The 27725-nt window shown below is 45.3% G+C and overlaps 1 protein-coding gene across 6 annotated transcripts in view; it reads left to right on the forward strand.

Moving 5' to 3' along the window:
* Positions 1-50: 50 nt before the first annotated feature.
* dip2ba (disco-interacting protein 2 homolog Ba) overlaps positions 51-27725 on the forward strand; it is a 103159-nt gene continuing 75484 nt past the window's right edge. For all 6 annotated transcript variants that reach the window (XR_005097298.1, XM_037245896.1, XM_037245897.1 and 3 more), the window contains exon 1: positions 51-403. Coding sequence is in view for 5 of the 6 variants with exons in the window: in XM_037245896.1 (XP_037101791.1) it covers positions 226-403 (178 nt within the window). In the remaining variant the exon portion in view is untranslated. The remainder of the gene's footprint in view (positions 404-27725) is intronic.

Consider the following 27725-nt stretch of genomic DNA (forward strand, 5'->3'; position numbering starts at 1 on the left):
AAAAAGTAGGATGAGGAAGAAGACGACGAAGAAGAGAAGAAGCCGCAGCCGCAGAAGAAGAAGGAGGAGGCGGAAAGAGACGCTGACGAGACGAAGCAAAGCAAAGCAAAGCAAAGCAAACGCAGTCGCGTGACCGCAGAGCCTAATGCCGCCGCCGCCGCTGTTGTGTTTCTCCCATTATGGCGGAGTGGCCAGCAGCGCGGATGGGTAGTGCCTCCCATTCGGATGTTTTTTCTTGAAAGCCTTTCATACTCCTTAAAGTGGCTTTTCCCGCATCGACCCTACGTCCCCTCCTCTCGTGTGATTTTCGGCAAAGTCATGGCAGACTGCGGCGTGGATTTATACGCCCTGCCGAAGGAGGTTCGAGACCAATTGGCGGAGTTGGACTTGGAACTGTCCGAAGGTAAATAGACGCTGCGAATGGTAGAAATCAATGGTAACGATGTCAAGACATGTCTCGACTGTATCCGGCCACTGTGTTTTATTGTCGGCGGCAGGCGAACGCGGCTTTACCGAGGTTATTGTCAGCTGAAACTGAATGTTGCTTGTCGCTTCTTGAGACGCGCAAGATGCTGTCATATCCGGCACCTTGCCGCTTGAAACGCAAGCTTTTTGAGGGGGTAAAACACTAAAAAGATGTGAATTGTTTAGGTATCGTGTGCCTTGGAAATTTATTATCCTACTGTGTGTGTGTGTGCGCGCGCGTGCGTGTGCGTGCGTGTTACACATGTCAGTATAAGCATTAAAATAATTGTGTTGCTTTGCAAACAAGGTAAAAAGCACTGCAGTAAATGAGACTGGCAGTAATGCACCATTCAAACACCACGACTCACAGCTCCAATGAACACGTTCAATAGGACTGTGTGTTAGATTTTCTCAAGAAAGCCCAGCACGTTATAAGTGACATACGAACAAGGAGAAATGACAGCAGAGTCGAGCCCTGACAAGTAGGGCCTGCTTGCCTCTGGCCATGGCTGTCTCACGCACGCACGCACGCGTACACACACGCACACACACACACAATGAATCCAATGAACAGTTCATAGTACCCTCCCCCAAGCAGCTGTTAGCCCCCTCATGCATCCCATGGACACAGTGTGCCCCCCCTCCCAGCACCCTAACTGCTGAATAATGCACTGAAGCTTGATTTCAAGAAAATCGCAAATTAAATCAAAATAGCAATCTGTCAGAAAAATGGCAATACAATTTTTACTTGAATTGTTTGGTCCAAGTCCTCAGTTGACCAAAGGAACATATTGAATGTGGAAGATAGTCGGCGTACCCTAAGGAAACCACCTAAAGAGGACATATTGTGCAATTTCAAAGATGACAAAAACCCAAATGACCCCCACCCTGTTGTGCGATCCTGTGCCTGGAAAGGCGTGGGACGATGGTGGCGTGTGGAGGTCCTGGGGCTTTGGTCGCCGCTGTACCCCTGAGCTCTCCATCCTTCCCCTGTCTAGACCTTGCCATGGGACAGTACTCACTGCAAAAGAAAATGGATGGATGGAATACAACATGAAACATTGTAAACATTGTAGCCAGATATTTTGGCTATGGCTTAAGGGGAGATGGTGATAACCATGTTTCAGATTAACCCATAAAATCAATATTTGAGTCAGTAAGCAGATGCTCCATTTGTTCTTTTTTAGACCCCAAACATCGCACATTTAGACTTAGACTTAGACAAACTTTATTGTCATTTTGTCAACACTAGGTGTACACAAAACGAAATTTCGTTGCATACGGCTTTCAACAATGTAGTGGTATTTCGGCTGGTTAAAAAGTGACATTCTATATAAAAATATGAGATAAGATAATTATAAACTACAAAGTGCAGCAGTGATAAAGTATGTAAACAGTGCAGGAGACAAAAGCAGTATTTACAAGTGTGCAGAGGAATGCTACGTTTGAATGTTCAACAGTCTGACGACAGCAGGGAAAAAACTATTGCAGAACCTGGTGGACCTGCAGCGGATGCTGCGAAACCTCTTCCCAGAGGGCAGCAGGCAGAACAGTCCATGGTGGGGGTGTGATGGGTCACTGATAATATTACGGGCTCGGGACACGCAGCGCTGGGATGACAAGTCCTGAATGGAGGGAAGAGGAGCCCCGATGATCCTCTCTGCTGTCCTCACCACTCTCCTCAGGTTCTTCCAATCGGAGGCGCTGCAACCTCCACACCACACCGAGAGACAGCTTGTCAGAATGCTCTCTATGGTGCTTTGGTAGAACGTCCTCATGATGGGTGGGGGCAGGTGGGCTCTCCTCATCCTCCGCAGGAAGTACAAGCGCTTCTGTGCCCTCTTGACCAGTGTTGTGGTGTTCACAGTCCAGGTGAGGTCGTCTGTGATGTGGACTCCCAGGAATTTAGTGCTGCTGACCACCTCCACAGCTGAGCTGTTGATGATCAGTGGAGCGTGGTGAGGCTGGTTCTTCCTGAAGTCGACGATGATCTCCTTCGTCTTCTCCACATTCAGGATCAGGCTATTTTCTCTGCACCAGCCCACCAACTTCTCCACCTCCTCTCTGTAGTCCAGGTCGTTGTTGTCCCTGATGAGGCCCACCACCGTTGTGTCGTCTGCAAACTTCACGATGTGATTGGTGGTGAACCTGGGGGCGCAGTCGTGTGTCATCAGGGTGAACAGCAGGGGGCTCAGGACGCAGCCCTGAGGGGAGCCTGTGCTGAGGGTGATGACATCTGAGGTGTTCTGTCCGACCCGGACTGACTGAGGTCTGTTGGTGAGGAAGTCTAGCAGCCAGTTTTGAAGGGGGGTGCTGAAGCCCAGGTGTTCCAGTTTTTCCACCAGATGTTGTGGAATGATGGTGTTAAACGCTGAGCTGAAGTCCAGGAACAGCAACCGCACGTGGGTGTTCCTCTCCTCCAGGTGAGCCAGGCTCAGGTGAAGAACGGAGGAGATTTAAATGACCTCCCAGAAACCTTTGTTTCTGTAATTCATCCATCCATCCATCTTCTTCCGCTTATCCGGGGTCGGGTCGCGGGGGCAGCAGCTTCAGGAGGGACTCCCAGACTTCCCTCTCCCAGGCCACTTCAACTAGCTCATCCCGGGGGATCCCCCCCCCGGAGGCCCGGCTAGTTGAGGTGGAGGCCCGGCTAGTTGAGGTGGAGGCCCGGCTAGTTGAGGTGGAGGCCCGGCTAGTTGAGGTGGAGGCCCGGCTAGTTGAGGTGGAGGCCCGTCTTGCTGAGGTAGAGGCCCGGCTAGGTGAGGTGGAGGCCCGTCTTGCCGTCTTATTTGGTAATGATGGTCCAGAATTAACTTCAATATCTCCAGCTAACAGCAAAATCATGACAAGATGTACAACCCTTATGGAAGGTTTAACTGAGTCAGTCTCATCATGTTTACCTTTGGGAAGCCTGGCATGGCCAGTCTAGTACTCTTGTGAGGAGAAGGTGCTGCTTGTAGATTTGTTTGTTTGTTTGTATCCTTTCGTGGACATATGCAGTTCAAGAGTAAGTATAGAGATACAAAAGCAAGTAAAAGCCAAGATAGTGATATGGCTAATGGTCTTTTAGCGCATTTGAAGCATATTCGTGGCAAACACACAGGACCTGCCAAACTGTGTGGCTGCCCCACGGCAGCCGTTGTTTCTGACAGTCGAACACAAACATGCTCCGACTTCACAAGATAGTAAACAGTTTCTGATAGCAATGTGTATCTTGTTGAACTTGTTTGCCCAAAGAACCAGAAAACGTTTAGAATTTGGGACATAAAAGTGCAAAGGGTGCAAAGCCCAGATCAATTTCTAAAACAACAAAAAACAATCTCCTTAAGAATTATTTGTGGTTCAACTCCATTGACAGCCCTACAACTCCTAAAATTCCTAATTCCGCTCATATGATAATACCTTATCCTTGCCGTTAGACAAGAAAGAGCAAGTGGGACTGCTTGCCGTGCGACGTATGAGTTTACATCAACTGAAGCGGCATCGCAATTTGTTTGCGCCTCCACGCTTCGCATTTTGATGATGCACGCGCCGTGCGACTGTTTGCCGGGGTTGCCAAATATTTTTTCCATGCCTAATTTAGCCTTGTTTACAGTGTGTTTAGCAGGCTTTTATTTTAAAGTCTGAGAAAACCTGGCATCCTTGAGAGAAAATAAACTGCCCTTCAAAATCGTTCATTGGCTCCAAAATGAGCACGTTCACAAGAACGTTCAAGAAGTTAAAATGTTCAGTTCACGTTCATCCAAAATTTGAACGGGTTCAGGAACTATCGTTCATTGAATGCGTTCAGGTGAAACACTGTCTGTGGTCCATTCAGCCGGAGATGAAGTGGCTAGTCAGTCGGCCCGGTCTGTATGCATCAATTTCTGATGAACAACTGCGAGAAAACCCCCAGAGTTCAGAGTCAAAATTTAAAAGTTGGACTTGGAAAGATTTGGCGCACCGAACTTCCAGTGATGAGGGTCACCTTTCAGCCGAGTGTGGTCAATTAAAGCAACTCCTTGTTTAAGTTTAAGTCCCAATGATCGTCACACACACATCTGGGTGTGGTGAAATTTGTCCTCTGCATTTAACCCATCACCGTATGATTTTGATCCATCCCCTGGGGGAGAGGGGAGCAGTGAGCAGCAGCGGTGCCGCGCTCGGGAATCATTTGGTGATCTAACCCCCCAATTCCAACCCTTAATGCTGAGTGCCAAGCAGGGAGGCAATGGGTCCCATTTTTAAAGTCTTTGGTATGACCCGGCCGGGGTTTGAACCCACAACCTTCCAGTCTCAGGGCGGACACTCTACCACTGAACTGGTCACCTTTGATCCTTAGCAAAGAATTGTTAGTTCATTGCTGCTGTGACTTAGTTTATTGCCGCTGTGACTTAGTTCATTGCAAAACCTGCTGTGACTTGAGGGGGAAATGTTTGTTCCCTTGTTACTTGGATAAGAACAGTGGCCTGCCAAAAGGCCTCTTGGAGGTATGCTACTTCTGTTGCGAGCCTCCCCCCCGTGACCATGGTAACACAATGACCATTCAGCTGCTTTGGGTCTGCATGGCCAGGAGCTCTGGCGTTTGTACCATTCAGCTAAACTCGTTCTTTCTGCAGTTCTCACTGATTTTTTTTCCATTGGAGGAGGAGGGCCATACTCGAAAAGTTGACTTGCTGTCCTCTTGTGGGTCAAAGTTGAAGCCTGTTCAATCGAATGGTTGGAATTGAGGAGTAACTTGTGATATTTTGTAATGATATCATGATAGAGAGCGTATAGAGAGAGTAAGAAAACTGTTTAAATATCAATTATTTTACAATGGCTTACAGTGTTTATATATTCTGTCAAAATTACATTTGGTGAATGACCCTACAAACAATCAAACAAACAAACAAACAAACACATTTTACCACTAAATTCACCGCCCGCCGCTGATTTCGATGCCCCCTGCAGATATCACAGCAGTCTGCGGATGTGCAGAATAATATATTTCCATCTAATTTTCATCCCGGTAGCTAGGTGTCGCAACGCTTTTGTTTTCAATTGGAAGGCATCTTTTTACAATGCTTTATTGATAGCCTCACTCGTTTGGACAATGGAGCGGTGTCTCAGAACTCAGCCTCCGTAGTCCGTACATAGAGAGCAAACTCTTACCTGAAAGATTTGCGTGAGGATGGAGGCAAGGTCTTTTGTACAAGTTGTAACAAGGTGCTGGATCACAAATGAAACTCGACAATAAAAGTTAATCTGTCCTCTGCTTCTCATTTAAAGAGAAATGCAATGTAAATGGACAACATTTTAAAACTACAGAAAACAATTACCACAATCGCCAGTAAGACCGTGACTGTTGAGGATAGGAAACAGATATATAGAGGCTTTGCAGTCACGTGGTTTTATCACGTGATTTTGTGTTATGCCGCCATCTTGGCGGTCAACTAGTCAGCTCGTTCCTACGTGTTTGTATGGATTGTCTGATTTCTGCGCTACGTTTTCACCGATTTCTTCCGAATTATGGCTGATTTGCTATCCAACGAAGTTAGGCATTTGGATGAAGACTCCAAGAATCGTCACAGAGAGAAGTTGAACCTTGTTGGCACAACGGATCCGTACCTTTTACCGAGAAGCATGCTAAAATCGCCCGAGCATTTTGCAACAGCCGACCTGCCTGAACGCTCATATCCAGATATTTATAATTACCTCGTCGATTTGTTTTGTAATGGCATTTCATAACTTGACATATTAAAAAACTGAATAGAGTGAAATCATTCAGATACTGTACCTGTCTGTTCAAGTTGCTACCATTTTTATTATTTGTTTATTTTTGCATGATGCCACATCTGATTGGCTTGAAAACTTAACCAATAAATAGAATTCAATATTTACATTGATAACGTTTTCAAGCATCATGAAAAAATAAACACAAAATAAAAACGGGGGGGTGAACTGAAGAAATCATCCCATTCCCTGCCTTGCTGCTCTTGCTGCCTTTCTAAAAATGCACCCAGCATTTTCAACAATCATATTTGTATCATCCCATATTGTATTATTTCACATTTTGTGAAACAAATCAGGGGTGAATAGTTTGTTTACATACCTGATATGAAGTCCTCATTGCATATCCTTGTGTAAATCGTAGGTTTCCATCGTTCACGACGAATATCCGCGATCCATTTATCACGTTTTTTCATGTTCGCCGGAAATCTATAGAAGCTAAGATTTGGTTTATCGCCTCGTCTATTGCTACATCTAACAGCACAGCAGGTATCCGGCATTTTTAAGCTCAAATAGCAGCAGATATAACAAGAAAGCGTGTGTGAGTCGTTGACCGGCACTGAAAAGTTGACCGCCATGATGGCCGCCAAGCTAATGTGGGTAGCTTGATGACGTCAGCTGCAAAGCCTCTATTGTGGGTGCCGTGGCTCAGGCAGTAGAGCGGGTCGATTAGTAACCGGAGGGTTGTCGGTTCAACTCTGTCACAGTCACGTGTCATTGTTTAATAACATACCTTAACTTTTCTTACAAATAATGCCTGTGACGAGGGAGTAACACAGCAGCAACACGGAAGTAACACAGCACTAATAGGGCTGGATAAAAGTCACTGAGACGCGGCTGTAACACAGCAGCAACACGGTAACACAGCACTAACAGGGCTGGTTGAAAAAAATACCAGTAAAAGTCACTGAGAGCCATCGTCTTCATCTTCCTCCTGTGCACTGAAACAATCAAAGTCTTCCTGTTCAGTGTCGGATTGGAATAGCGTCAGATATAGTTCGCCACACACTTTCTCAGTCTCTCTTTTGTTGTCGCTTTTGTGCATTTCTTCTAGCATTTTCCATGATGAGGGTCTGTTCATGCTAATTTTATTCATGCACAAAGCGCTAAGTTACATTAAACTAGCGAGCTACACGTATAGCTCCAGAGTGGATGTGACCGGCAAATAAATAAAGAAAAGGGTGACACAACGAGATGTCATCAACAATAGCCCAGCGCCCCCTAGTGACCAGAAGAAACCTCTCAAGTGCATGCATGAGCAGCTGTAGTTCCTACGTTAAGAGCCAAATCGACTGACTTTAACTTAAAAGTGGCATCATATGCATTTCTTTTGTCCCCCATAATGAGGGTTTGTGTATAAAAGCTTCCTTTCTTCAGTAACGTCCGTCTTGATCTTGTTCTGTCTCTTCTTTGTGTCAATTATACGGAACTATTTGCCTGGGGGATGGACATGTGATCAATGCACCACTCTTCTCCCCAGTGACCGCGTCACATATCCCTTCGCCCAGCAAAGCGGTGCCGCACAACAGCGGTCCACAGCCTTTTTACGAGTGTATAAGTGTATTAGTCATCACAAAAGTCACGAAAAATTCATAGATACGCTGCACTGGACGACAAGCCGCAGGGTTCAAAACTTGAGCAAAAAGTAGCGGCTTATAGTCCGGAAATTACGGTAGTCAAGATTGATAAGTATTTAAAATGTTTTAAAATTACTATGCTTTGCTCGACATAGTATGTTTTTTTTACAGGGCGTATTCATTCATAAGACACATAGTATATTGTATGTCATAAAATGTCTATGACTCAAATACTCGATGGAAATAACCCCAAGGCTTTTTGTGTCATCCTTTTCACTGTATTATTTGAAAACTGTAAATATCAAAAATATTTACAATGAATGTATTGTTTTGTATTTTTGTGCTGGAATGTTAACAGTATCCACAGTTCAAATGGATCGTTTACACTTAGCTTTGGCACTTGCTGTGTTAGCCTTGTTTACACATAGTGTTTTGCATTGTTTTGCACCATATTAAGTTAATTTCTGCTGTATGCAGTATGTTTACAATATCCTAGTCATGGATATTTTACACTTTGTTTTAATATTTGCTTTAATATCTTCTGCCTTAAAAGATTTGCACCTTATTAAGTAATGCAAATAAATCTGCCAAAGAAGGACAAAGAGAATATTGTCACGTTCCCACGTCACCTGACTTCCAGCCTAGCCCGACTCATGAAATTGCCAGCACCTGCTACGGCTCGTTAGGCTCCCCATTTAACCTCTCTGTGTTCTGCCAGTGGTTGTCAGTTCGTCTGATTACCCTGCCCGTGATACTGCTGCGCCAAGGCAGCAGATCCGTCGCCCAGTACGCCATCCGGTTCCAGACGGTGGCGCGTCGTAGCGACTGGAACACCCCGGCTCTCGTCGGTGCCTTCATCCACGGACTCGCGGAATATATCAAGGACGAGATGGTGTCCTGCGAGCGCCCTCAGACCCTTGAAGTGGCCATGGACCTGGCAGTACGGGTGGACCGGCGGATCCAGTCGAGGCGACGCGAGGAGAGGAGGGTGACTCCGCCCCCCCGTCGCCGTGACATCAGCCCGACACCTCGGGTGTCAGGGAGAGCACCGGTTTTTCACCTGACCTGTCGTCCGCCAGGGACCCTGTCCACGTAAGTCAGCGCGCCTTTACTGCTCCTCACACCCAGCCCAGCTGGTCGGAACCGATGGAGATCGGACGCACCTCTCTCTCTGTGAGGGAACGCAGTCAGCGCATCAGAGAGGGGCTTTGCCTGTACTGCGGGGGTGAGGGTCACTGGGTGGCCTCTTGCCAAAAGAGACCTAAGGGCACCCGCCAAGCAGGGATCCGTTTGGGGTCGGTTTTCTTGCCCCCCACCACCTGTCGCGAGTCCCTGTCCCAGAACCACTACTCGACTCCAGCCCGTGCCCTTGCCTCTCGGCCCTCCGCTTCTCCAACCCGTGGGCAGCGGCCGCGGGCCCGGTCTCGCCGTCGGCCGCAGCGTATGGCCCGGGCCCTTACTCGGCTGCCGTTGCGACGTCCGCAGCCGGGTTCTGCTCCAGTGGGCGGGGTATTATGGTCTGACCGGCTTCCTGCTCGGAGTCGTCCGGTAGGGACCCATCCGGTTCCCGCGCCGGCCCCCTGGTCGGCGTCTCCCGGTGCCGCTGCTGGGGAGGTGGACCGGGCGGTAGTGCCGCCTGATGACGGGGCTTGGTCGACGTGTTCTGACTCGGACTTGTCGGACTATTGACTGCCGCACGTCTTGGGTTCCCCCCCTCCCGCCCGGCCTCCTGCTCCGTCTTGGGGTTCTGTTTTTGGGACGTCGGGGGCCGTCCCTTGGGGGGGGGGGTTCTGTCACGTTCCCACGTCACCTGACTTCCAGCCTAGCCCGACTCATGAAATTGCCAGCACCTGCTACGGCTCGTTAGGCTCCCCATTTAACCTCTCTGTGTTCTGCCAGTGGTTGTCAGTTCGTCTGATTACCCTGCCCGTGATACTGCTGCCCTTTTTGTCCCCGGACCAAACTTGTAGCCAACTGCTTCCTTGACCTTCGACCACGCTCCAGATCGCCGCCTGCCCTGACTACTTGCTCGTCCTTCGACCACGCTCCAGATCGCCGCCTGCCCTGACTACTTGCTCAGCCACGCCAGCCAGACCGCAGGTCCAGCGTTCTACGTCCCCGTTTTCCCTCTTGCCAATAAAGGATCGTGCTGCACTTGGTTCCCTGTCTTTGTTCTCTGACAAATATTGATCTTTATTATTTTATAACCACAAATTTTCAGTATGGTTTTGTTTTACACATAATTTTCCAAGATAATTCTTACTTTATTATTAATTAAGATTAAAGATTAAAGTCCCAATGATCGTCACACACACACCTGGGTGTGGTGAAATTTGTCCTCTGCATTTAACCCATCCCCGTGTGATTTTAATCCATCCCCTGGGGGAGAGGGGAGCAGTGAGCAGCAGCGGTGCCGCGCTCGGGAATCAGTTGGTGATCTAACCCCCCAATTCCAACCCTTAATGCTGAGTGCCAAGCAGGGAGGCAATGGGTCCCATTTTTATAGTCTTTGGTATGACCCGGTAGCTTTATAACTACCGTTTTTTTCCGTGTATAATACGCCCCCATGTATAATACGCACCCTAACAATGGCATGTTGATGCTGGAAAAAAGCCTGTACCCATGTATAATACGCACCCAATTCTTTTTTTTTTTTTTTTTTTTTTTTTTTTTTTAAAAGTCCCAATGATCGTCACACACGCAGGGAGGCAATGGGTCCCATTTTTATAGTCTTAACTAGGCTGGATGTATTTTTTTTGTTGGCGTTGATTTCTCCGACTGCCCGTAAAGGCACCACCGCGATCAGATGAAAAGAGAGGAAAGTGACGTGCGGACATGTGAAAAAGGCGGCTCTGTATGGGAGAGACGTTGAAGAGGAATAATAACACCCTTGGAAACCAAAACTTGCCCCTCGTCGTGACTCGGAGCCGCAACAAATGTTTCGGATTTGTGTAGGGTACATTGTGACAGCAAACGAGCAGGTGATCGAGCAAGCGTCTGATACGAGAGCATTGCGTTCGTATGGAGCGTGTTTGAAGTGAACAGCAGAGACGAAAGGAACAAGGCAAAGTGTTGTGAAATAAAATATTACCTGTAATACGCATTTTGTTATTTGCTGATTGTATTAAACTATCACATTCATTGTCAGTCAAGAAGAGAAGAGGACTATTATCCCTTCTTTGACGAAATGACCAGAGCACAGTACAAACACACTATTGTTCTTTCGGTATTTATTCAACCCACATTCTTTCACAACATGACAAGAAGAGAACAATACATAAATCAATACTCGTACCAGTACCATGATTTTCTTAAAAAAAAAAAAAAAAAAAAAAAAAGAAAAAATTAAATTAAAAAAAAAAAATTAAAAAAAAATTGTACCCATGTATAATGCGCACCCCAGATTTTAGGACAATAAATTAGTTAAATTTTGCGTATTATACACGGAAAAAAACGGTAGTCATTTTAGATTTTTTTAAGACCTGCGGAAAAATCAACTTTCAAGCTGCGGAATAAAGAATTATTTTCCGTAGAATCAGGACTGTTCACCGCGGAGAGTTTTCTCTACAGATTCCTGCGGGGACTAGGAAATAGAACCAAAACCTAAAGAATGTTAACATGCAAATATTTTTGTGTGTACTTAATACTTTTTCAATATCCCATATTTGGTCTAATTTGTTTTTCTCCATTATTTGATTAAATTTTTTTTTTCTATTTTCTGTTTGTGTCGTAATAACATGTTATAGTGTATTTTTTCTTGTTTCGTGTTGTATTCCGTCCATCTATTTTCTGTACTGCTTGTCGCCAAGGGGGTTGTGTGCGTGCTGGAGCCTATCCCAGCAGTCATCAGGCAGTAGGCAAGGGACACCCAGAACTGGTTGCCAGCACACAAAGACGAACAACCATCCGCACTCACACTTACGGGCAATTTGGAGTGCTCAATCAGTCCACCATGCATGTTTTTGGGATGCCGGAAGAAACCGTAGTGGCCGGAGAAAACCCACGCAGGCACGGGGAGAACATACAAATCCACACAGGGAGGGCCAAAGGTGGAATCAAACCTGCACCCTTTGAACTATGAGGCAGACGTGCTAACCAGTGCTCCATGTGCCTTCCTTGTGTTGTTGTATGAATATATTAATTTTATATTTATTCATTTTTATCTATTTTGTACGCATATACATATATTAGGTATGAAATGGTTTTCAAAAACCGCTTGAATCAACTGGTCCAACAGTTTCGGTTCAGTTCGGGCTCAAGCAATCATTTGGATAGCTCTGTAAGAAAACATGTCAACTTGTAAAGGTTTTTATTTGTCCACAACCACATATAAATGAAGTTCCACTGGATAATGTTTTGTTTCTGTATTTTTGGTTACGTTCCAAGCAGATTGTTCAACACTTAAGGCAAGTATCTTGTGTGCATAAAATATGACAACATATGCATGTTGTCGTGGTGAATAGTTAATAATTCAAGATTCAAGAGTTTTTATTCGCCATGTTTGAGCGTGCCAAACAAGGAATTTGACTTCGGTAAATCACAGCCTCTGTTCAATATTTAGGTGACTAACAACACTCAGGACATGTGAAAAATGGCAAATATTCTCAAACATCCCCTGATCTTAAACTCCCAAGAGGGCAAGGAAAAACTCAAAACTCCAGCTAGGGGAAATGAGAAACCTTGAGAAGAGACCACAGATGGGAGGGTCCCTCTTCCTGGATGACCAGGCTGCAATGAATGCAGAGGACACGTAGTACAAACAGTGTAGACAAATTCAAAAAAGGTGTGGAGAGCAGGATGTTATTGCACAGTAATGACTCTGGTGATGCCAACTCACCCTCCTCCAGATATGCTGGAGGCATAATAATTCACATGCCTTAATTAACTCTTTGAATGCCAAGCGTTTTTAGAAATACCAACCCATAAAATCCCAGACGATTTCAAGCATTTTCACTCGTTTTTTAAGGCCTACAGAATATTGTGAGCTATGGCTATACGTATACAGTATTCCCTCGCTACATTGCGGTTCATTTATCGCGGCTTCAGTACATCGCGGATTTTTTCCCAGATTAAAAAAAGATGAAAAATTCAAAATAAAACTTCTAAATTGAGGATTTATGGCATAAAGGTTGCCCACACGCCAGCAGAAGACAAGGAGTGCCCACACAATTGCAGTACGTACACTTGTACCATTTTATAAAAAAAAGTTGTCATAATAGAGTTCTAAAAACATATTTACAGTGCCTTGTTATACGTAATTTTTTTTATAATAAGAGTTCTAAAAACATATTTACAGTATGTACACTTGTACCTTGTCATAAAAAAGTTATTAGAATAATAGAGTTCTAAAAACATATTTACAGTATGTACAGTGCCTTGCGAAAGTATTCGTCCCCCTTGAACCTTTCAACATTTCGCGACATTTCAGGCTTCAAACATAAAGATATAAAAGTTTAATTTTTTGTCAAGAATCAACAACAAGTGGGACACAATCGTGAAGTGGAACAAAATTTATTGGATAATTTAAACTTTTTTAACAAATAAAAAACTGAAAAGTGGGACGTGCAATATTATTCGGCCCATTGCGCTAATACTTTGTAGCGCCACCTTTTGCTGCAATTACAGCTGCAAGTCGCTTGGGGTATGTCTCTATCAGTTTTGCACATCGAGAGACTGGAATTCTTGCCCATTCTTCCTTGCAAAACAGCTCGAGCTCAGTGAGGTTGGATGGAGAGCGTTTGTGAACAGCGGTCTTCAGCTCTTTCCACAGATTCAAAGTCAAAGTCTGCTTTATTGTCGATTTCTTCACATGCCAAGACACACAAAGAAATCGAAATAACGTTCCCACTATCCCACGGTGACAAGACATAGTACACAATATACATACATGTAAACAACACAAAAAAAATAAGAACAAGAAGGCACAAACAATGAATAAATAAGAGTGATGAATAAATAATAAATAAACAAATAACACAATAAATAAGAGGAGCAAAAATGGAGCAAGTGTGCATACAGCAGACAGTCAGAATATAGCGCAAAAGTACAGGACGCTACGCAGAAGGGGGGAGAGAGTTCAGGATCCTAACAGCCTGGAGAATGAAGCTGTTGGTGAGTCTGGTGGTGCGGGAGCGCAGGCTCCTGTACCTCTTCCCAGAGGGCAGAAGATCGAACAAAGAGTGAGCGGGGTGACTCACATCACTCACAATCGTGGTCGCCTTGCGGGTGAGATGGGAGGTGTAAATGTCCTTCAGGGAGGGGAGTGAAGCACCAATAATCTTACCAGCCGTGTTCACTATGCGCTGGAGGGCCTTCACGTTGTATTCAGTGCAGCTACCACCCCAGACAGCGATACAACTGGAGAGGACGCTCTCAATGGTGCCACGGTAGAATTCAAGATTCAAGAGTTTTTATTCGCCATGTTTGAGCGTGCCAAACAAGGAATTTGACTTCGGTAAATCACACCCTCTGTTCAACATTTAGGTGACTAACAACACTCAGGACACGTGAAAAATGGCAAATATTCTCAAACATCCCCTGATCTTAAACTCCCAAAAGGGCAAGGAAAAACTCAAAACTCCAGCTAGGGCAGCGGTGGCCAACGCATGCGGCTCTTTGGCTGGTTTCATGCGGCTCTTTTACGTTCATATCAACATTTGTGTTTATTTTTCGTGCGTATTTGCTTCGCTTGAGTTCAATATGGTATTTTGGTCAAACGCGCATGCGCGTGAGGAGAAATCCCGCAAAGGAGGAGGGACAAACAGAGCGATTGGTTTTGCTGGCTTTTTAATGAATGGCGACTGACTACGGGGGCCCATTAGGTCCAGAAAAGTTGACAAGACGCTTGCCAAAATGGCAAGGAAAAAATGCACAGCTAAACGAATATATGACGATGAACACAGGACGTTTTTAACAGAGTTAAAGTTGTTTTTTGTTGAACGCTATGGCAAGCCATTCTGCCTGTAATGTCGGACGTCATTGGCGCATTTAAAAGCTTCAAATGGTCAGCGCCACTTCAGCTCACTTCATGCCAATATCGATAAGGACTTTGCAAAAGGGACTGAATTTCGCAAGCACAAGTTTGGAAACTTTGAAAAGTCAGGCAGAAAAATAGGTACAGTTTTTCAAAAAAATTACTTAGCACTCAGAGACTGTCACACTTGCATTGTTTCAACTGGCTTGGAACATTGCACGGGCTAAAAAGCCATACAATGAAGTGGAGTTCGTTAAAATATTGCCTCAGTGACGTTATTGAAATCTTGTCTCCTGAAAACGACAAACCAAAACGAATGGTCTGTCCCGCCACACATAGTAAGTGAAAAAACTTATGTTTTTGTTTGTGGAATTTGTTGAACTGAGAGTTTGTCTGTGTGAGACAATGCACACAATGTTCATTGTTGAAAATGTGGTCTTTGGTCTGTGGTTTTAGTACTGTAGGAGTCAATTTGTCATTATCATGTTGGTGCGTGACATAATGTCACACAATAAATTTGGCTGAGCAGAGGGGTGTGTGTGTGTGTGTGTGTGGGGGGGGGGGGTTCATGTGTGGGGTTCATGTGTGCTCATGTGTATGATGTGGCTCTTTGCGATGACACAGTAAAAAAATGTGGCTCTTAGTCTCTGACTGGTTGGCCACCCCTGAGCTAGGGGAAATGAGAAACCTTGAGAAGAGACCACAGATGGGAAGGTCCCTCTTCCAGGATGACCAGGCTGCAATGGATGCAGAGAGGACACATAGTACAAACAGTGTAGACAAATTCAAAAAAGGTGTGGAGAGCAGGATGTCATTGCACAGGAATGACTCTGAGACTCTAAGAGTGGTGTGAGTTCATCAGAGCAACAGCCTGGGGGAAGAAGCTGTCTCTGTGTCTGCTGGTTTTGGCGTACCGAGCTCTATAACGCCGTCCGGAGGGGAGTAGTTCAAACAGACTGCAACCTGGGTGAGAAGGGTCTGTAGAGATGTTCCTTGCACGTTTCCTGGTCCTGGACAGGTACACGTCTTGGATAGATGGGAGGTTGATTCCAATGATTTTTTCAGCAGTCCTGATTGTCCGTTGCAGTCTGTGCTTGTCTTGTTTGGAGGCCGATCCAAACAAGACAGTGATGGAGGTGCAGAGGACAGACTGGATGATGGCAGTGTAGAAGGTCTTCAGAAGCTCTCGCGGCAGGTTGAACTTCTTGAGCTGTCTCAGGAAGTACAGCCTCTGCTGGGCCTTCTTCCGGACAGAGTCTATGTGGCCAGGCCATTTCAGGTCCCGAGAGATTGTGGTTCCCAGGAACTTGAAGGTGTCTGTGCAGAGAATAGTATTACTGCGGATAGTGAGGGGTAAAAGTGGTGAAGGGTCTCGCCTGAAATCCACTGTCATCTCCACGGTCTTGAGCGAGTTCAGCTCCAGGTGGTTTTGGCTGCACCAGTGGACCAGCCGCTCCACCTCCTGTCTGTACGCAGTCTCATCACCGTCCTGGATCAGTCCGATGAGAGTGGTGTCGTCTGCATACTTCAGGAGCTTCACAGGAGAGTCACCTGAGGAGAAATCATTGGTGTAGAGAGAGAAGAGCAGTGGGGAGAGGACGCACCCCTGAGGGGCTCCAGTATTGGTGGTCCGGGTGTCAGATGTGATGCCCCCCAGCCTCACACGCTGTCTCCTGTTGGTCAGGAAGCTGGTGATCCACTGACAGGTGGAGGCAGGCACCGCAAGCTGGATGAGCTTCTGTTGGAGGATGTCAGGAGCGAATGTAGTCATGACGGCCGGAGGAGCACTTGCTCGCCTGAGTTTCCGCAGGAAGTACAGGCGGCGCTGAGCTTTCTTGGCCAGTGATGCGGTGTTTATCTCGATTGGATTCAGGTCTGGACTTTGACTTGGCCATTCTAACACCTGGATACGTCTATTTGTGAACCATTCCATTGTAGATTTGGCTTTATGTTTTGGATCATTGTCCTGTTGGAAGATAAATCTCCGTCCCAGTCTCAGGTCTTTTGCAGACTCCAACAGGTTTTCTTCCAGAATGGTCCTGTATTTGGCTCCATCCATCTTCCCATCAATTTTAGCCATCTTCCCTGTCCCTGCTGAAGAAAAGCAGGCCCAAACCATGATGCTGCCACCACCATGTTTGACAGTGGGGATGGTGTGTTCAGGGTGATGAGCTGTGTTGCTTTTACGCCAAACATATCGTTTTGCATTGTGGTCAAAAAGTTCGATTTTGGTTTCATCTGACCAGAGCACCTTCTTCCACATGTTTGGTGTGTCTCCCAGGTGGCTTGTGGCAAACTTTAAACAAGACTTTTTATGGATATCTTTGAGAAATGGCTTTCTTCTTGCCACTCTTCCATAAAGGCCAGATTTGTGCAGTGCACGACTGATTGTTGTCCTATGGACAGACTCTCCCACCTCAGCTGTAGTTATCTGCAGTTCATCCAGAGTGATCATGGGCCTCTTGGCTGCATCTCTGATCAGTCTTCTCCTTGTTTGAGATGACACAGAAGGTTTGAAAAACTATTATGGCTTTTACGCACGCCCGGTCCTACTCTACGGAGCTCTCTTTCACCTCCGTGGATAGAAGTCGGGGGCCGGCGCTCGGCCGGGTGGCTGTCCGGGGACGGTGGATGGGGCTCGGTCATGGCTTTTACGCACGCCCGGTCCTATTCTATAAAGAGGGAAAGAAGACCCAATGATTGTCACACACACATCTGGGTGTGGTGAAATTTGTCTCTGCATTTAACCCATCCCCGAAGGGAGCAGTGAGCAGCAGCGGTGCCGCGCCCGGGAATCATTTGGTGGAGCTCTCTTCCACCTCCGTGGCTGGAAGTGCCACCTCCGGGGATGGAAGTCCACGCCGCCACACGCCTGGAAGTTTGTTTTGTTAAATAAAGAGACGTTTACCAAACCCACGTCTTTCCTTGTACTTTGTTAATGCTACAATATAGTTATATACTAGATCTGTGGAATAACGGCGAGGCTGACGTCAGGGCGCACGGAATTTGATCGATGGATTTAATGATTTAGAGTGCACAGATGGTTTGCTAATATTATTGCTTATATAATAGTTGTTTGATATCTAATTTATATATCGTTATATGGGCCTGTGGAATATTTTGAAGTGCAAGCGCCGTCAGCGGCACGCACCCATTGTTGACGAAGGACGATCGATGGATTTAATGAATTGGAGTGACACAGATGGTTTTATAAACGTGTTATTTTTGTAATAGTTTTTTTTAATAACTCTGAAAGTTACGTCAGGCCCGTTCTCAGCTCTTCGTTTGTGTTTATGTCACGTTAGCATACCTATCGTTTAGCGGCCTGTTGTTGCTCGTTCATGTCTGTTCTTTGTGTTGGATTTTGTCGAATAAATTTCCCCCCAAAATGCGACTTATCCGGGTCGGACAGAACACCTCAGATGTCATCACCCTCAGCACAGGCTCCCCTCAGGGCTGCGTCCTGAGCCCCCTGCTGTTCACCCTGATGACACATGACTGCGCCCCCAGGTTCACCACCAATCACATCGTGAAGTTTGCAGACGACACAACGGTGGTGGGCCTCATCAGGGACAACGACGACCTGGACTACAGAGAGGAGGTGGAGCAGTTGGTGGGCTGGTGCAGAGAAAATAGCCTGATCCTGAATGTGGAGAAGACGAAGGAGATCATCGTCGACTTCAGGAAGAACCAGCCTCACCACGCTCCACTGATCATCAACAGCTCAGCTGTGGAGGTGGTCAGCAGCACTAAATTCCTGGGAGTCCACATCACAGACGACCTCACCTGGTCTGTGAACACCACAACACTGGTCAAGAGGGCACAGAAGCGCTTGTACTTCATGCGGAGGATGAGGAGAGCCCACCTGCCCCCACCCATCATGAGGACGTTCTACCGAAGCACCATAGAGAGCATTCTGACAAGCTGTCTCTCGGTGTGGTGTGGAGGTTGCAGCGCCTCCGATTGGAAGAACCTGAGGAGAGTGGTGAGGACAGCAGAGAGGATCATCGGGGCTCCTCTTCCCTCCATTCAGGACTTGTCATCCCAGCGCTGCGTGTCCCGAGCCCGTAATATTATCAGTGACCCATCACACCCCCACCATGGACTGTTCTCCCTGCTGCCCTCTGGGAAGAGGTTTCGCAGCATCCGCTGCAGGTCCACCAGGTTCTGCAATTGTTTTTTCCCTGCTGTCGTCAGACTGTTGAACATTCAAACGTAGCATTCCTCTGCACACTTGTAAATACTGCTTTTGTCTCCTGCACTGTTTACATACTTTATCACTGCTGCACTTTGTACTTTATAATTATCTCATTTCATATTTTTATATAGAATGTCACTTTTTTTAACCAGCCGAAATACCACTACATTGTTGAAAGCCGTATGCAACGAAATTTCGTTTTGTACACACCTAGTGTTGACAAAATGACAATAAAGTTCTGTCTAAGTCTAAGTCTTATACTCCGGAGCGACTTATATGTTTTTTTTCACGTTATTGTGCATTTTATGGCTAATGCGACCTATATTCCGGAGCGACTTTTAGTCCGAAAATTACTGTAGTTAAAATAATGTGAAAGCCCATTCAATCAGATGAAATTCAAAATTTGGTTGACACACAAATTGCTGCCTCAAAACTGCAATATTTGCATGTTTGGCATCATTTGTAGCTGCAGATGTTCTTTTCCAGTGACAAATGTCCATGATGATGAAGAAGCCTCGGGTTTGTTGTAGCTTTAGACCAGGGGTGTCCAAACTAAGACCCGCGGGCCAATTGCAGCCCCCAGTTTTAATATGCCCGCAAGACATTTTATAGAAAGAATAGAAAATGGCCTGCACTTCAACTATTGCCTGAGTGAATTGCACTTTTTAATTTTAACACCAGAGGGAGCTACTGTTCTACTACTACTGTTGATCAAGGCACCATAAAAAAGGACAAAAGTAGACGAAGTGTGAGAGGACAGACAGGGCAGCCAATTGCAAGTTGACATAGTCTTTATTGAATGAGGGGAAAGGGGATGTGGCGATCAGGAGTTGGAGCAGGTGGGTGCTTGCTTCGTGGCGTAGCCGGCGATTGAGGAAGACTGGTGCGTCAAGGAGGAGAGCGGTGCGGCAAGCACGTACCCGATCGGTGTGCTTGCGGGGATCGGCGTCAAGGACGGGCGCAGAGTCAGGACGGGTGGCGAGCAGAGCGTGATCAGCACCGGGCAGATGGTCAGGGCAGGCGGCGAGCAGAGCGTGGGCAATAACGGGCGGGTGGTCAGGGCAGGCGGCTGGCAATACAAGACGGGTCAGCGAACAGAACAGGTCGGCAATGGGAGTCAGACGGGTAGAGTGCAGTGAGTATACGGGTGGCATCACAGGACAGACTGACAAGGAGTGTTCCGCTGGCATGGTTTAAATAGGTTGAGGGTGAGAGAGGATGTGAGCGAGTGAGATACTGAAGCGAAGAAGTAAAAACTCTTCTCTGATTGGCTATTGTCACGCATGTGACCGCATTCTTTTTTATCAAGTATAATGGTGGTTTGCATCCATAGCATTGCATTAGCAATTACTGGATTATATGTGAATTTCCAAGATGGCGGCGCCCCAGTCAGCTGCGGCTGCCACGGCTCTCGACAACCGACGAGCATTTCCACAAAATATGCCGCCTAGGACGCTACAAACAACACAAAGATTAGTTTATCCATCCAGTAGGTTAGTATATGATCGCCAGCGCCTGCTGGAGGTACGGTCATCAAGTGTTTTTGGACTCGTAGCCACAACTACCCTAGTCTGTTTACGTAGCCTCGGAGTGCTTCGGGCAAAAGCCCCAGAAGCTCACGATGCAGCGGGCTCGCCGGGCAGCACACGCCGGAGGAGGAGTAAGCGTAGGCGGTGTGACCGGCGGCGGAAGCGCGGCTGTCGAGGTGGGCTAACGGCTAAGCTAAAAGCTAACCTCTACAAACCGCCGCTTCCATCCATCTTCCTCTCCAACGTCCGCTCACTGGATAATAAAATACACCATCTACAACTGGAACTCTCTTCAAAGAGGGAGATTAGAAACTGCTGCGCTCTCATCCTGACGGAGACATGGCTGAACTCATCAATACCGGACAACGCCGTTAGCCTGGAGGGGCTCGCTACATTCCGCGCTGACAGAAACAGCGAACTAAGCGGTAAATCCCGAGGAGGTGGGCTGTGTGTCTACATCAACAACAACTGGTGCAAAAATGCTAGATCTGTCGTCAGCTTCTGCTCTTCGGACATCGAGCTTTTGACTGTTAACTGCAGACCCTTCTACCTGCCCAGGGAGTTTACTGTTATTAGCATCACGGCTGTGTATGTGCCTCCCAGCGCTAATACTAAAGAGGCCATGAGCGTTCTCTATCGAACAATCGGTGAGCTGCAATCCACGCACACAGAGGGTGTTTTCATCATTGCTGGGGACTTCAACCAGGCTAACATGAAGACTATTCTCCCTCATTTTTACCAACATGTGGATTTTCCAACTCGGGGAGAGAACACTCTGGACTTGGTTTACACCAGTGGTTCCCAAACTTTTGCAGGCTGGCGCCCCCTTTGGCTCCCCAGTGAATTCCTAGCGCCCCCCCCCCCCCAAGGACCGGCATTTATATAAATAAATAATACATTTATATAAATAAATAAATAATACATTTATAATATCATTACCATTACGTTGAATTAGTGGGAGCACTGAGTTTGTTTCTCAGAAACGAGCCGGTCCCATCTAGACGTAATCTGAGACAATGACACCCGAAGTGATTTAAGGTTTGTCTTTTATTGCAGGATGCTTGGTCTCCATGTGTTGAAGCAGTTTTGAATGCTTCACTGCCTGGTTAGTTAGCCTGTCGCCACATATTAGCTTTGCGGGCTCGACTGGGGAAACATGTCACGTGACCGGGACGAGTGTCTTGACCTGAATTACTTGATCGTCGATTAAAAAAAAAATTCTGTGTGGCTTGGCGGCCCGGTACCAAGTGACCCACGGACCGGTACCGGTCCGCGGCCCGGTGGTTGGGGACCACTGCCCTAACCAGCTCAACACAACACAACACGGCGCGTTCTGGCGAGTCCCCAATTTCATGTTGACTTGAACTCAAGATGATGTTGACCGCCAGAATGCGGTTTTTATTATAAGATAAAATTCTGAACATTACAAGATTGAAATTACAAACCTGAGCTTTTGCTTTTGTAGTCTATGCTGTCGGATCTGACTGGGCCAGAGCGGCGTGTTGTGTACAAATCGACTGCCGCCCCCCTACCGCCCCCCTACCGCCCCTTTCTTCCTCACCGCCCCCCCAGATCTTTCCACCGCCCCCAGGGGGGCGGTACCGCCCACTTTGGGAACCACTGGTTTACACCAATATAAAAGATGCATTCAGAGCAGCCCCCCGCCCCCACCTCGGCTCTTCAGACCACCTATCTGTTATGCTAATCCCTGCATACAGGCCCCTGCTGATCAGAGCAAAACCCACAGTGAAGCAGGTGAGGGTGTTGTCTGAGGGGGCCATGGAGGCACTCCAGGACTGCTTTGAGTGCTCTGACATGTTCAAATCAGCAGCAACATATGACAACCAGATCAACATTGATGAGTACGCCATGACTGTGTCAGCCTACATCAACAAATGCACCGAGGACGTCAGCACCACTAAGAACATCATCACCCGAGCCAACCAACGACCCTGGATGACTGAGGAGGTACGTCAAACGCTACGAGCACGGAACTCAGCCTTCAAGTCTGGCAACAAGGAGGCACTGAGGACAGCGAGAGCCAACTTGAACCGTGCCATCAGGTTAGCGAAGCGAAGCCACAGTCGGAAAATTCTGGATTTTTTCCATGACGCCAATAACACCAGGAGTATGTGGCAAGGCATACGGGCGATCACTGACTACAACTCACCCTCCCCCCCGGTGGGTGAAGTCTATGCCGACTTCCTAAATGGTCTAAATAACTTCTTTGGGCGGTTTGAGGCACTAAACAGTAGGGGTGTAAATCGCGGGTTTTGTCACGATACGATATCATATCGATACAAAGGACCACGATACGATTATAGCCGATATCTTAAAGCCTGCTGTGATTCATTCACGATACATCACGATATAGTGCTCCACGATCGATATTTTTATTTTTAATTATTTTTTTTAAATAAAAAATATAGAACAATATCCTGATTTATAACAATTCATACGCAAAATCAACAAGGTACTGCAAACTCTTTATTTAGGAAATTACAAGAGTATTGTAGTATACAAAGTGCTTATTTTAACACTGAACTTTATCGAATTCCTATATTTTTTCTTATATAAGTAAAGAAAAATGAATATTCTTTCTTTTTTTGTAATACCATTAACTTTAAAGTGCATTACTGAACTATTTATTTACAATAATTTTAATTGTCCGTTGAGCCATCTTTTCTTTGGAATCCAAAGTGCTTCCAAACGAATGACTTGAAGCCCAAAGGGGAGCGAATTTCCTCGTCTTCTTGGACACTAGCCATAGCACCAGCCCAGGAGCCGCGTAGTTGTCGGCTCCCCTTTCACGTGCCTGCTCTGCTCACAACACAGCACGCCGCGTACTCCTCCCGGAAAGAGGAAGCAAGCAACAATGAACTGGATTTCAAAATAAAGTCGCGTCTAATGTCCGAGGTCAAACACGGCGATATAAATCGATGTTTACGTTTAGCATCGATGCCAATAAATCGTAGAGCATTATATCGATTAATCGATGTGTATCGATGAATCGTTACACCCCTAGTATATAGCCATTGATTTTCTCCGGCTGTACCTTCCGCGCCTTCGTTTTGCGATGCTTCAGTCACTGGGGTACTTCTCAATGGTTTAAATTGGTAGCCTTGTACCCCAAGAAAGAAATCGTACTCGTCTTCATTTTCGTCAGAAGGTGAAGAATCATCTGAGGGAGATTCGTCAGACGACATCGCTTCGCTATTTGTAAATAAAACAAAACAAAAACGACATCGCTTCCACTTCTGTATCCGCCATTATGCTTACATGGGCTAAGTAATTTGGCGACGCTGAGCCTCCTATAATCTACGTCACAGTCACTTCGGCAATTTCCGGGATGAACTTCAACGATCACATACAAACCGTTGATTTTTCATCGATTACTCCTCAATTTGCAATTTTATTCAAAAATTAACAACAGTTTCCAAAAATACAAGTCCATCTTAATCAAATAAATTTTGGGACCCCATAGTGTCTTTACATGCCCTTTAGTCGCCCAAGCCGATGCTAATGAGAACAAACATTTAGAAAATAGATGGATTTATAAAGAGACAGAATGTGAAAACAGATTAAAAATGTTTTCATTGTGAACTACACCATTAAGCTTTTAAAATGAGGTTGAACTGACACAGGTAGAGTGGAATGGTTCTCATTAATGACAATTTCCTGCCAAGTGCAGTCGAGACAGGTTCCCAGCACAGTCTACTCATTGTTTTTGCATTTCTGCTCTCTAGTTTTTATAATTACAATCTTGTTGGGGTGATGTTTTTTTCCCCTTTTAGCCTGCAAGAGCACTGATTGTTCAGTTCTCCTTAGATTGACTTGGCTTTGGCGGGGTTTGGGATAAGGCTTTATGATTTTGGATTAGGCATTAGGAGTAAGGGCTATGGGTTAGAAAGAGTGGGTTTCAAGTGTTTGGATTAGGGTCAGTGTTAGAGTGGTGCTCACTCTAATTTATCTTTGCAAGAACCACATGGGAGACAGTATGCCCTTTTTAAGCACTTGCAAGTGGAGAGTCATTCGTCGCTGTGCGTACAGCGATGATCGAATGAGGTCTGACTCAGGCCTCTTGCAAGAGCATTTTTATTGAGAGAAACAGGGTGGGGATGAGAGTGGGGTGAGAGTGGACAGGATGGGGTTGAAGCCCCTGGCCTGCTGGTCAAAGCATAGCAGAAGGTCTTTTACGACGTTGTGTAAACAGACCAACTTTGATTGCTTCCTCTGCAGCTGGTCAATCAGTTCAAAAGATCTTAGCACTTTGTTCTACTACTTTTGTTAAGACAGGACAAGCTAGGTTAATTATTACAGGTTACATTCCAACATAATCATAGGATCAAACTAATCTATCAACCCTAACAGTCAGTATGTACAGAATAACAGAAATGTACTGGAGTTGCATATTCAGAACACAAATAAAATTCACTATTCTGTTACAGTTACAGAAAAAAGAAGTAATCAAATTACAGGTATGTTTATTAAAAATGAGGATTATTTTGCAGGATTACAATTTCCATGCAGACAGACAGATGCCATCATGTTACGTTACAAACTACAGGTAACTAGTGACTGTATTGGAATAGAAATAACCCTCCCAACCCTGGTTTGAATTTAATGTTATGAGTAGGGCTGCCAAGATTACTTGACAAGTTATAACCGCGTCAATGACCAAATCTGTTGAAAGCTAATTTAAAGGGATGCTTGGATAATCTGAACATTGGCACTTCTACTGTATGACAGATCTGAATGTGAAAATGATGTCAGCACTAAAATTCAAACTCTAACCCTAACACCAGTGTTTGGAATAAGGGCGTTTAAAATAACGGCGTTAGGTAATGCCGTTATTTTTTCAGTAACATGGTAATCTAATTAATTACTGTTTCCGTCGCTATAACGCCGTTATCGTTACTGAACGTTAAATGCGATGCGTTACTATGAATTGATTGAATAAACCGCGTAATCCCGACGCAACCCTGGCTGCTCCACACAAAATCGAGACTGGGTGGGTTAACGAGATAAGCGATTATGATTGGCTAAGGCAGAGACATGTTTCATGGTAACCAATCGGAGCCAGTGTTTTTACACGAGCCAGGCCATGCGCTTCACGCGCGCACACACACACACACACACACACACACACACACACACACACACACACACACACACACACACACACACACACACACACACACACACACACACACACACACACACACACACACACACACATACATACAGCAGCAGCAAATGCACTTTGTATTGTTTAACTGTTTACTTTTGAAGGAAATACTTAAAGTACAGAATGTCTACCAGACCAGTTGCCTGAGATTGTGAGCTTGATTTATTGAATTAAGACTACACAGTTAAACACACTTTATGTTGTTCAAATGTTTACTTTTGTTGTGAACAAAATACTTCAAGTGCAGGATAAACATTGTGCAATAAATATTAAAGGTTATGTACAAGTACCTATCTGTTCCACTCATTTCAACTGACTTGTGAAAACTGCTCAGAAAAATCCAAATTCTTTGATATATCGCAACTTCTTTTACAGTAACGCAAATAGTTACTTTCTCTGGTTACGAGTACGGGTGTAAATCGCGGGTTTCGTCACGATACGATATAATATCGATACAAAGAAACACGATACGATATTTGCCGATATCTTAAAGCCTGCTGTGATTCATTCACGATACATCACGATATAGTGCTCTACGATCGATATAGAACAATATCCTGATTTATAACAATTCATACGCAAAATCAACAAGGTACTGCAAACTCTTTATTTAGGAAATTACAAGAGTATTGTAGTATACAAAGTGCTTATTTTAACACTGAACTTCATCAAATTCCTATATTTTTTCTCATATAAGTCAGTAAAGAAAAATTAATATTCTTTCTTTTTTTGTAATACCATTAACTTTAAAGTGCATTACTGAACTATTTAATTACAAAACAAAAATAAGTTCTTTATAATGAATGTAGTAAACATTACACCTTGACCATATGTTCTAATCCAAATGCAAAAAAAAAAACATTCTCTTGCAATACCAGAGAACTATACATAATACATAACTATACATTCATTCCATAGCACCAGCCCAGGAGCCGCGTAGTTGTCGGCTCCCCTTTCACGTGCCTGCTCTGCTCACAACACAACACGCCGCGCACTGCTCCTGGAAAGAGGAAGCAAGCAACAATGAACTGGATTTCAAATTAAAGTCGCGTCTAATGTCCGAGGTCAAAAACGGGCGATATAGATCGATGTTTACGTTTAGCATCGATGCCAACAAATCGTAGAGCATTATATCGATTAATCGATGTGTATCGATGAATCGTTACACCCCTAGTTACGAGTTACTATTATTATAAAGTAATTCAGTTACTAACGCAGTTACTTTTTGGATCAAATAGTGAGTAACAATAACTAATAGGGGTGTAACGATTCATCGATACACATCGATTAATCGATATAATGCTCTACGATTTGTTGGCATCGATGCTAAACGTAAACATTGATCTATATCGCCCGTTTTTGACCTCGGACATTAGACACGACTTTATTTTGAAATCCAGTTCATTGTTGCTTGCTTCCTCTTTCTGGGAGCAGTGCGCGGCGTGTTGTGTTGTGTTGTGAGCAGAGCAGGCACGTGAAAGGGGAGCCGACAACTACGCGGCTCCTGGGCTGGTGCTATGGCTAGTGTCCAAGAAGACGAGGAAATTCGCTCCCCTTTGGGCTTCAAGTCATTCGTTTGGAAGCACTTTGTAATTTCCTAAATAAAGAGTTTGCAGTACCTTGTTGATTTTGCGTATGAATTGTTATAAATCAGGATATTGTTCTATATCAATCGTAGAGCACTATATCGTGATGTATCGTGAATGAATCACAGCAGGCTTTAAGATATCGGCAAATATCGTATCGTGGTTCTTTGTATCGATATGATATCGTATCGTTACAAAACCCGCGATTTACACCCCTAATAACTAATTACCTTTTGAAAGTAATGTTCCCAACACTGTCTAACACTACCCCCTAAAAGAATCTGTAGTGATTTTTGTAGGTTGAAGTGAACAAGAGTAGCAATGCACATATGATTTTTGGTGGTGATTGATTATAGTTTTCAGACATTAAGATACACTAATATTTTTTTATCTCCATGGACAGGCAGGCAGGAATGAAGTCAAATTTATCAAACGTCTCCATGTGCAAAAACGTGCAA

This window comes from Syngnathus acus, chromosome 2, assembly GCF_901709675.1.
Source record: "Syngnathus acus chromosome 2, fSynAcu1.2, whole genome shotgun sequence".
NCBI lineage: Eukaryota > Metazoa > Chordata > Actinopteri > Syngnathiformes > Syngnathidae > Syngnathus > Syngnathus acus.